The sequence below is a fragment of the Lynx rufus genome, unplaced genomic scaffold (genome assembly GCF_022079265.1).
Source record: "Lynx rufus isolate CCGP_SWC_20201006 ecotype Redwood Valley unplaced genomic scaffold, mLynRuf1.p SCAF_16, whole genome shotgun sequence".
NCBI lineage: Eukaryota > Metazoa > Chordata > Mammalia > Carnivora > Felidae > Lynx > Lynx rufus.
Genome location: NW_025814830.1, coordinates 6,394,322 through 6,405,322, shown reverse-complemented (window position 1 = coordinate 6,405,322; position 11,001 = coordinate 6,394,322). Strand labels below are relative to the sequence as shown.

The 11,001-nt window shown below is 55.2% G+C and overlaps 1 protein-coding gene across 1 annotated transcript; it reads left to right on the top strand.

The window, feature by feature from the left end:
• The first annotated feature begins 104 nt into the window (after window positions 1-104).
• On the top strand, window positions 105-10,296 carry FKRP (fukutin related protein). The gene is made up of 2 exons (XM_047077789.1): window positions 105-1,275; window positions 6,360-10,296. Exon 2 carries the CDS (start codon window positions 6,399-6,401, stop codon window positions 7,884-7,886), a length of 1,488 nt encoding a protein of 495 aa, XP_046933745.1. The 5' UTR covers window positions 105-1,275; window positions 6,360-6,398; the 3' UTR covers window positions 7,887-10,296.
• The last annotated feature ends 705 nt before the right edge of the window (window positions 10,297-11,001 follow it).

The window sequence follows — 11,001 nt, the reverse complement described above, 5'->3', positions numbered from 1 at the left end:
CGCGGCCGTACCCCCCCCCCCCCCCGCGCGCACCGCCCGCGCGCGCGCTTGGCGGGGGCCGGGGGGGCCGGTGATGGGAACGAGGCCCGGCGCGCGCCTCGCCCACCCGGGTCGACCCCGAAAGCGCGCGCGCGCGCGCGGGTGGGCGGGAGGGGGCGGGACGGAAGCGCGCACCTCGAGGAAAGCTCAGGAGACCCAGGCCCAGCACTAGGGTCGCCCCTAGGAAAAGCGGGACTTTGGGAGGGGCCGTTTCCTGCCCCTTCGCCCCAAAGAAAGATTCTAACCCCCCTCCAGACCCAAATGCCACTCTCCTGGACAAACAGTGTCAGAGAGAAAGGGCGACCACCAAGGGTGATTTCTGCGATGGCCCCATCCTCCCTGATTCCTGGCCGGGGTCGGTAGTCATGGTAACCCTTCCGCGGTCTGGAAGCCTCCCCCTTTGTGGTTAGGAAGTCCCAAACCTGCCCTGTCACTGGACTTGGGGAAGGTTGCTAACTAAGCCCCTGGTGGTCCTTCTGCCCCCACCCTCATTCGGTTACTATGGCAACCTCACCTAGCACTCAGGTAGCAAGGACCCCAGCCCCAAGGACACTGACTGCTGAGAGAACACCTCTTTCCCAACCCCTCCCCCTAGCCGCCCAGCTGGCATTACCATGGTAACCGGATCCCCCCCCCCCTCTTTCTCGTCGTGGGAGGCCTGTGGCCCAAACCAACCAGGTGTTTTTATTTAGAGGAGAAGATGCTCTGCGGAGGACTAGTTGCTATGGTTACAGGGCCTGGCCCAGGAGGTGGAGACGGGCAAGGTCAAGCCCTGGTTACTATGGTAACAAGAGCAGCCCCACCTCCCACCCTCTCCCCCCCCCCCACCCCCCCTTCCAGGGACCCTAGGAACCAGGCCCACCAAGGCAGGGGATGTTTTAGGATTGTGTCTCAGGATGGAGTGTGTCTAGGGAAGGCGTTGTCATGGTAACAGCTCTGGTCACTTCTAGCCCCACCTCTCTGGACACATTCATAAGAAAGGGATGGTTATAGGTCGCTGTGGTAACTGACACCCTTCCCACCCACTCCTGAGACACTCCAGGTGGTGCCTGAGCTTATGGAACTTCAAGAAAAAGGATTCTCTGACCTTCTCGCTGCCACTTCTGTAGGTAAGATGAAGCCGTACTCTCTTGTGCAAAATTGGCTGATTTGGGGTTTTCTGGTCCTTGTTCCCTCAGCAGTGCATTTGAGCTGGTCTGGAACCGCCCACCGGGAGCTCCCACAGCAGCCTAGGAGGTAAGAAGTCCCACGGTGTCACCAGCACTCAGGTGGAAATCGCCCTTCTCCCCAAAGCCGTTCCTACACATCGCTCATTTTCTTCACCTGCCGCATTCGCACCCCGCAGATGCAGCAGCTAAGACTCAGTCCAGATCAGAGCTCAGGCCGGGTGAACCTATCTGGATCCACTGACCCTTGTCTGATGGGACATGGAGAGACACAAAGTCTCCTCTGAACTGTCCTCTCCTTCCCTGACCCCCTTTCCTCTGCCACACCCCCTGCTGGTCTCCTGACCTATCTGTAAGTTGTGAGTGTGGTTTTTGTCTGCCTACCTCTGGAGGGCCTGCCCAATGACTGCCTCCGTCTTCCCGAGTCCCCAGAAGAGTTAATGGGTTGAAGTACGGAATATGCCATATTCAGCTTTGAAAGCACCTGCAGAATGTTCGCTGAGGGTGGACAGAGAGCTGGGCCGTCTTGAGTGGACCCAGGAGGGATAGCAGAGTTTATTGGTTGAAAACAATAAACTGGACAAAGACCCTGGACAAAACTCGCCAGGTTTGGGAGTCACATCTGGGTCCACCATCTCCCAGCTGTGTGACCTGGAACGAGTGACTTCACTTCTCTGTGCTGCAGTTTTCCTCATCTCTAAATGTGATCAGAACTTGAAGAGCAAACAAGTTCCTATGTGTAAAGTGCTTAGAAAGGGGTCTGGCGTATCACGATTGGCTAGAATCGTTGATAGTATCATCCTGATGGGATTCAGAGAGAGAACATTCGCACCTTCACAATCACCATTTCATCCACTTTGCCTCGATAAAGGAGATTTGGGCCCTCATAGTTGGGGAAGCCAAGAGCAACCTAGTCAGGGGGCTGGGTGATTCCTTTCTCTTTATTCTCTGGTGCCTTCGCTTGCTCGTCTGACTGTCATACTCACTGGTCTCTGAGGACCCCATTTCTGTCCTCTGTCCGGCTGGGCACCTTGGGGCCTAGCGTCAGCCAGACAGAGCATTCCAAGAGCCAGGGCCTGAGAAGTAGAGACCTGAGTTCTCCATGGTTTCTATCTCTGAGCCCCACGTTCCCCATCTGAACACCTAGACTCAGTCACTGGTGCCACACAAATTTATTAAGCACCTGCTATGTGTCAGGCACTGAGCTGTGCCCTGAGCATACATCAGGGAACAAAATAATAAGTGAAATCTACGTGATAACGATGAGGGGAGAAAACGCGGGGATGGGTGGGGCGCACGAAATACGTGGGTGACGGGGAGATGCATTTTGAGAAAGAAAAGGCAAAGAGAGGGTTCACTGGACAGGTGACATTTGAGGAGAGGCCTGAAGGCCAGGAGGGAGGAGCCATGTGGAGACCTGGGGATGAGCTTCCGGGCAGAAGGAGCCGTTGATCTTTGGCCGTGGTGTCCCGGAGGTATTTGAACGCTGGTGTTCGGCAGGCAGCGCGGCTGGAGCTAAGAGTGGGAGGGGGTGGAGGATTAGACAGAGCCCAGGGGGCCCCGGTAAAGACTCGGCTTTTCCCTTGAGTGAGTTGTGGGCCACAGAAGGGTCTGAGCAGACGCAGGACGGGATCTAATTTGAGTTTTAACAGGATGCCTCTGGGCGCTGAGTGGGGAACAGACTGTTGGGAGATGCGGGCAGAGCAGGATAACGGTCTCTTTTTAGAATCTTCAAAAGGTTCCGAAACTATCCGTGGTCTCTCCTGTGCTTCTATGTACATACGCTCTAAGCGTCTAAGATTTTTAAGACCCCGAAGATTCTGTGGTTCCAAAGTCTCCTCCCCCCCCCCCCCAGTAATGTGAGGTCAGGGTTGCTGTCTGTCTTTGTGTGCCATGTGTCCACTGCTGTGTCCCCAGTGCCTCAAACAGTGCCTGGCACGTTGTAGGAGTTCCACAAACAGAGGGAAGGACTGAAGGAAGGAAGAATCAATCTAAGATCCAGAAGGCAATTCCAAGGTTCTAAAACTTAAGTTGTTAGGGCGCCTCAGTGGCTCAGTCAATTAAGTGTCCGACTTCGGCTCAGGTCACGATCTCAGAGTTTGTGAGTTCAAGCCCCGCATCAGGTTCTCTGCCATCAGTGCGAGCGCACTTCAGATCCCCTCTCTCTCTGTCAAAAAATAAACATAAAAATAAAAGTTGCTCTTAAAGTGCAACTTGGATTCTTAAGTGTCAGCCGAGGCGAGTCAGAGAAGGGGAAACAGGCCTGGGATGGGTGAAGAGAGATAGGAGCCTATTCCTGGTAGGAGATAGAGAGGGAAGGGGCAGGAAGACTCGGGCCACATAGTGCAGAGTTTGGCTTCAGGAACTTGAGGCATGGGGGGCCCAGGGAGGACTTCTGACCAGCCTGGGGTTCGGGGAGGTCTTCCTGGGGGAGGAGCCATCAGAGCTGAGGCCTAAAGCGTACGTGGGCGTTCTCCAGGAGAAAAGAGGCATGGGGAGGAGGGGTGTTTGGGAGGAGAAGCAGAAGGAACAGAATGTCCAAAGGCTTTGGACTTTGAGGCGAAGTCCAAGGTGGCTTAGGCACAGAGTCTGACACATGGCAGGAGACGGGGCTGGACCCGGTGGGCCAGCAAGGGACAGGTCACCCAAGGGCTCGCGGGATGTTGTAAGAAACTTAAACTTTCTCCTCGGGTTACCGAAGAGCCATGGCAGGTTCGGACCAGGGAGGGAGAGGTCAGGTTTGTGCTTTATGAAAACCTCTCTGGCTGCCACGAGGAGGGGATTTAGTCAGGAGACCAGGGAGGGGTGCCTGGGTGGCTCAGTCGGTTGAGCTCAGGTCATGATCTTGCATTTGAGGGTTCAAGCCCCACATCAGGCTCTCTGCTGTCAGTACAGAGCCCGCTTCAGATCCTCAGCCTCCCTCTCTCTGCCCCTCCTCCGCCTCACACATGCTCGCTCCCTCTCAAAAATTAATAAAAACATTAAAAAAAAAAAAAAAAAAGGAGACCGGGGAGGCTGAGGGGGGATCTGGGTGGACCCGGGCCCAAGGGGGAGCTTTGGTCAGAAGTATTTAGGTGGGTGGGAAGATCAGCTGGATCTCTGAGGTCACCCTTCCGGGAGGAGTAGAAACCCATGGAAATCGCTCGTGGAAAAACATTCTGAGTATCTACTCCTGTGCCCGAGACCAGCCAGAGCGTCAAAGTTGTGCGGGGCACAGGGAGACAGCGCCACCTGGAGGTTGCTTAGGAGTGCGGCCAATGAATGAAGAGTGGGCGTGCCCTACCTCCCCAGCCTCTTTTGGGCTGTCCCACTCCCCTTGAAAAAAAAAAAAAAAAAAATTCTAGGGGGACCTGGGTGACTCCGTCTGTTAAGCGGCTGACTCTTGATTTCGGCTCAGGTCGTGATCTCATGGTTCGTGAGTTCAAGCCCCCTGTCGGGCTCTGTGCTGACAGCAAGAGCGTGCTTGGGATTGTCTGTCTCTGTCCCTTCCCTGCTCATGCTCTCTCAACAAACAGACATTTAAAAAAATTTTAGTTGTGGGGGCGCCTGGGTGGCTCAGTCGGTGAAGCATCCGACTTCGGCTCAGGTCACGATCTCACCGTTCCTGAGTTGGAACCCCACGGCGGGCTCTGTGCGGACAGCTCAGAGCCCGGAGCCTGATTCAGATTCTATATCTCCCTCTCTCTCTGCCCCTCCCCTGTTCGCGCTCTCTCTCAAAACTAAACATTAAAAAAAATTTTTTTTGAGTTGTAATAAAATACACAAAGCAAAATTTATCATCTAAACAAATTTTTTTCATTTTTTACATTTATTTATTTTTGAGAGACAGAGCATGAGTATGAGCAAGGGAGGGGCAGAGAGAGAGGGAGACACAGAATCCGAAGCAGGCTCCGGGCTCTGAGCTGTCAGCACAGAGCCCGACACCTGAGCCGAAGTCGGACGCTTAACCGACTGAGCCACCCAGGCACCCCTCATCTAAACAATTCTTAAGCGCATAGTTCAGTAGTGTTGTATATATTTGACATTATTGTGCAGTTTCCAGAACTTTCTCAATCTTGCAAAACTGGAAATCTATACCCATTAAACAACTCCATTTCACCCTCCTCACAGCCCCTGGCAACCACCTTTCTACTTTCTGGCTCTAGGAATTTGTTTGTTTGTTAAGTTTATTTATTTTGAGAGAGAGCGAGCACGGAGGAGGGGCAGAGAGAGAGAGAGAGAGAGAGAAGAGACAGAACCCCAAGCAGGCTCTGTGCTGACAGCACAGAGCCGGAGGTGGGACTCGAGCCCATGAACTGTGAGATCATGACCTGAGCCGAAATCAAGAGTCTGATGCTTAATGGACTGAGCCAGGCAGGCGCCCCTATGTTTCTAGGAGTGTGATCCAGTCCGTGGTGGTTGTTTAATTTAATGAGTAGGCAGTATCAAAAATCGGGATAATTCTGATTTAAGAAAACATTTCCAGCTTTTCTTGCAAAACCAAACCAATCTGGCCGACCATCAGATGACCAGATGGCACAGGAGTTGAGGAAGTGAGAAGGGGACTGTGGGGGAGGGGCTCGGTGCCCATGCTGCAGCCTCCCCCTGCAGCCCGGACAGGGTGTGAGAGGGACAGGAGAGAGAGATCAGGAGGGGCTTCCTGGAGGAGGGAGGGAACGGTGGAGCAGAAGGTGCAGCCTGGGCTCGGGGATGGAGTTGGGCATTTCTAATCGAACCCAAAACAGAATGAGAAGTCGACAAAGAAAAGGATAAGGAATAGGTGGGATTGAACAAGGAAGAAGGGAAGGTGAATCACTTGATAAAAACTTGCTAAGCACCAGGTCCTGAGCTGGGTGGAACGTGGGACCCAGCAGTGATCGAGACCCGCTCAGGGCCGGCCCTCATGGGTCTCACAATCCAGTGGGAGGATGCAGACCTGCCCCCACGCAGTAATGACGGAGAGTGGTGGGCTAGGGTGGGAGAACCCAAGGAGCTGAAGGAGCCCAGAGGGGGGTGGATGGGAAGTCAGAGAGGGCTTCCTGGAGGAGGGCAAGTCAGAGCTGACACTACACAGAGAAAGGGCTGGGAGAGAAGGGCAATGCTGAGGATTAAGGAGGTCTGGTAGGAGGTTTCTGACAACCAGCTCCAGCCTCCCCTTTCATTCTCCCTCCCCAGGATGCCCTGGAGGCCCAGCTAGGGCCCGACTCTGGCCCCATGCGGCTCACCCGCTGCCAGGCTGTCCTGGCAGCCGCCATCACGCTCAACCTCCTGGTCCTCTTCTATGTCTCGTGGCTACAGCACCAGCCCAGGAACTCCCGGGCCCGGGGTCCCCGCCGTGGAGCTGCCGCCGGCCCCCGCGTCACCGTCCTGGTGCGCGAGTTCGAGGCCTTCGACAACGCGGTGCCAGAGCTGGTGGACTCCTTCCTGCAACAGGACGCAGCCCAGCCGGTGGTGGTGGCCGCCGACACGCTCCCCTACCCACCCCTGGCCCTGCCCCGGGTTCCCAACGTGCGTCTGGCGCTACTCCAGCCCGCCCTGGACCGGCCCGCCGCCGCCTCGCGCCCCGAGACCTATGTAGCCACCGAATTCGTGGCCCTGGTGCCCGACGGGGCTAGGGCCGAGGTACCGGGCCAGCTGGAGCACATGGTGGAGGTGCTCCGGGCCGGAGGTGCACGCCTGGTGGCCGCCCCCGTCGCCTCCGCCAACCCCGCCCGCTGCCTGGCCCTGAACGTCAGCCTGCGCGAGTGGACCGCCCGCTACGGCCCCGCCCCGTCCGCGCCCCGCTGCGACGCCCTGGACGGAGACGCCGTGGTGCTCCTGCGCGCCCGCGACCTCTTCAACCTGTCGGCGCCCCTGGCCCGGCCGGTGGGCACCGGCCTCTTCCTGCAGACGGCCCTCCGCGGCTGGGCCGTGCGGCTGCTGGACCTGCCGTTCGGCGCGGCGCGCCTGCCCCCGCTGGCCACGGCCCACGCGCGCTGGAAGGCGGAGCGCGAGGGGCGCGCGCGGCGGGCGGCGCTGCTGCGCGCGCTGGGCATCCGCCTGGTGAGCGGGGAGGGCGGGCGGCTCGAGTGGTTCGGCTGCAGCAAGGAGACGCCGCGCTGCTTCGGGACGGTGGTGGGCGACACGCCGGCCTACCTGTACGAGCAGCGCTGGACGCCGCCGTGCTGCCTGCGCGCGCTGCGCGAGACCGCCCGCTACGTGGTGGGCGTGCTGGAGGCGGCGGGCGTGCGCTACTGGCTGGAGGGCGGCTCGCTGCTGGGGGCCGCCCGCCACGGGGACATCATCCCGTGGGACTACGACGTGGACCTGGGCATCTACCTGGAGGACGTGGGCAACTGCGAGCAGCTGCGCGGCGCCGAGGCGGGCTCGGTGGTGGACGAGCGCGGCTTCGTGTGGGAGAAGGCCGTCGAGGGCGACTTCTTCCGCGTGCAGTACAGCGAGAGCAACCATCTGCACGTGGACCTGTGGCCTTTCTACCCCCGCAACGGGGTCATGACCAAGGACACGTGGCTGGACCACCGGCAGGATGTCGAGTTCCCCGAACACTTCCTGCAGCCTCTCGTGCCCCTGCCCTTCGCTGGCTTCGTGGCGCAGGCGCCTAACAACTACCGTCGCTTCCTGGAGCTCAAGTTCGGCCCCGGGGTCATCGAGAATCCCGAGTACCCCAACCCGTCACTCCTGAGTTTGGCGGGAAGCGGCTGAGGCTCCAGCGGCCGCTCCTGGGGTCGGGAGAAGAATGCTCATGCGCGGGGAGCTGGCCTTTGCTTCGGCGCCGCTGGCGTTTGGTGGGCGGGCCGGGGATGCCCAGCTGCCCTGCAAGGCCCAGCACAGGCCCGGACGTCGAAGACCTACGCTGCCCAAGATTTCCGAGAGCGTGGGCTTTATTCAGAGCACGGACACTTTTTGTAAAGAGGAAAGCGTGTGGGTTCTGGGCTGGACTGCCGCGACCAAAACCCCAGCTCTACCACTTGCGACTTAGGTGGGCCTGGGCGACTGTCCCAGCTTCTCTGTGCCTCAGTTTCTTCGGGGATTCAATGAGCGCCCTCTGTCCAGCTCACAGTCCGTGGGGCACTTGGTTGCTGGGGCCGCTTCCGCCACCAGGGGGCGCCGTTGTCCTGCTGTGGGGCCAAGGCGCCGGTAAGCCTGTCCCCTCCGTTGTTCTGTTGCTTTCCTGACTCTTGAGTCTCGGGCCTCTCTAATCCCCTGTGTCTTGCAGGACCGGATAACTATCGCCCTTCGAGAGCCCCGGGAGGTGCATGCTGCCCTTGACCTCCTCTTCCAGAGGAGGGAAACAGGCTCAGAGCCCTGAGCTGCAGCTATGGTTAAGAACCGGGTCCTGGATGCGGCCCCACTCCATGTTAACGGTGTTACCTCATTATTTCAGCTCTCTGCACCTGTTAGCCCACTGCAAGGCCGGATAAACAGTCGTCATAACTCACGTTACTCAGCACATACCGTGTGCCAGGCATCCTTCTCAGTATTTCACACAGATTCACTGATTTATGTCTCACCCCCAGGTCCTGAGGTGAGAGCTGCTATTATTTCCATTTTACAGGGGAGCAAACTGAGGCTAGAATGGTAAAGCCATTTGCCCAAGGTCAGACAGCTTGGGAAGTGACCGAGCAGGGACTTGAACCCAGGCAGTCAGTCTGGAGCGCACACAGAAGTTGGATACTATGCCCCTCTCTGTGGTACCGCTCTGCCTCTCGGAAACTCTGCTTTGCACCTAAGAAATGGAGGTGACTGGGTGCTGGGTGGCACTTGGGTGGTAAAGGGGTCAGGAATCAAGGCTGGGGTTGGCTCCTGGCTTGGCCACTTATTTTCCTGGTCATCTTAGGCAAGTCACGGCCTCCCTGAACCTATAGGTCGGGTGTGGGGGATCGGTGTCATTGCAGACACATGAAGCCCTTGGAGGAGGAGACCTCACAGGCCAGCAAGAGGGAAGACGCATGCAAATTTGTCCCAGTCTCCTGAGACTCAGATGTCCAAAGCCTGACTTCTTAGAACACAGCCTCTGTTTTTAGCCACTGAACCCGCAAATGGCTGTTGGGTTTCCGTGGAGCGTTTGGGAAACATACGGGGATGATTTGGGGTGATCACGGGGTGCTCTTGGCTCTCCAGAGCCACGGCCCAGGGATGGAGACGTCCCATAATATGCAGGGCGTCTCCACCTAATAAAACATCGTCCCTTGTCACGTGCGGTTTTGAAATGCCCCACAGGGCATTCGTGAAGGATGTGTGATGTCCAAAACCTTTTGTAACAGGTACAGTAATATAAATTAATATATGAGTTAGTATATGCATCCGTCTATTTAAATATTTCTTTTTGATTCTCTGAAGAATGGAAACGATCCCTCTCTGTATACATATTTCTTTAAGTTGTTTGCCAGGAACATAAGCTGAAGCTCACATCGTTCTTAATCGTTGCAATGATTTTGTTTTATTTAGAAACTTACTTAGAAATTGCTGGTGTGATTTCTTGACACAGCTATATATACATATATATATATATTCGTATATGTTTATGAATATATATATCGCGTATTTATTTATTTATTATATAAAATATATATAAAGTAACCCTGCCTTAGCTGTGATTTGATGAGGGAACCACAACGAGTGCTTCTGGCAACTTCCCACTGAGCTCAGTTTCATCAGGTGACTTGGGGTCTCAACAGATCATTTCTCTTGGCATTATCCACGGCGTTTTGGTGTTTTCTCCTCTCCTCACTGTTCTTGAACTATCAGCAATTACACTAAAATCTTTTGTAGCCTCTCTAATACTGTGTGACAGCTTTGTGCATTCGCTGTCTTTAGTATCGATTAAGTAATAATATGGCAGAAAACCTGCTGCAGCAATTGACTTGAATTAAGGAGTTTATATGAGGATGTGTATTACTGAGTTTAATGCTTTCTCTTTTAGCTAGAACAGAGATGTTTCGGTATTGTAAAAACCAGCACGTTCGTACCAATGTCTACTAACCAAATTTTAGCCTCACTCAGAAAACCCTGGTTAAGAATCGTCGGAGCCCAGGGTGGTCCGGCTGGCTCAGTCAGAAGAGCATGCGACTCTTGATCTCTGGATCGTGAGTTCAAGCCCCACCTCGGGTGCAGGGATTACTTAAATAAGTAAAAAGTAAATAAAGTTTAGAAATCAAAAGGGGCGGCTCGGTGGCTCAGTCGGTTAAGCATCCAACTTAGGCTCAGGTCGCGATCTCGCGGTCCGTGAGTTCGAGCCCCGCGTCGGGCTCTGTGCTGACAGCTCAGAGCCTGGAGTCTGCTTGGGACTCTGTGTCTCCCTCTCTCTCTGCCCGTACCCCACTCCCACTCTTGTCTCTCTCTTTTTCTCTCTCTCAAAAATAAACATTAAAATTTAATTAAAAAAAATTATCTGAGCCCAGAACCGAACTCTCTATTCATGCAAACACAAAGTCCTTTTTGTCAGGTTTTGATACGTCCTAAATGAGGCAAGTATGTATGGTGTTTTGTTCAAAACCCGGCCAAGGATTGTCAACAATTTCTGAAAATCATGGTCTACGTGGCTCTTGATAAACACCAATAGCGTGTGTTTCCAGCCGGCGGGAGCTGCCTGCATTACCCGTGTAAATATCTAGCTACCTCCTTGGGTTCTCGGTTCTGCCCCACAGATTTTCGTATTAAAATTCCTGTTATAAATTATCGTTTTATTTCTTTGTTGTTACATTTAGGGCAATAGAGAGATGGGGGGGTTGTGTGGGTTTTTTTTTAAGTTTATTTTGAGAGTGCAAGCACAAGTGGGGGGGGGGCAGAGAGGGAGAGAGAGAATCCCGAGCAGACT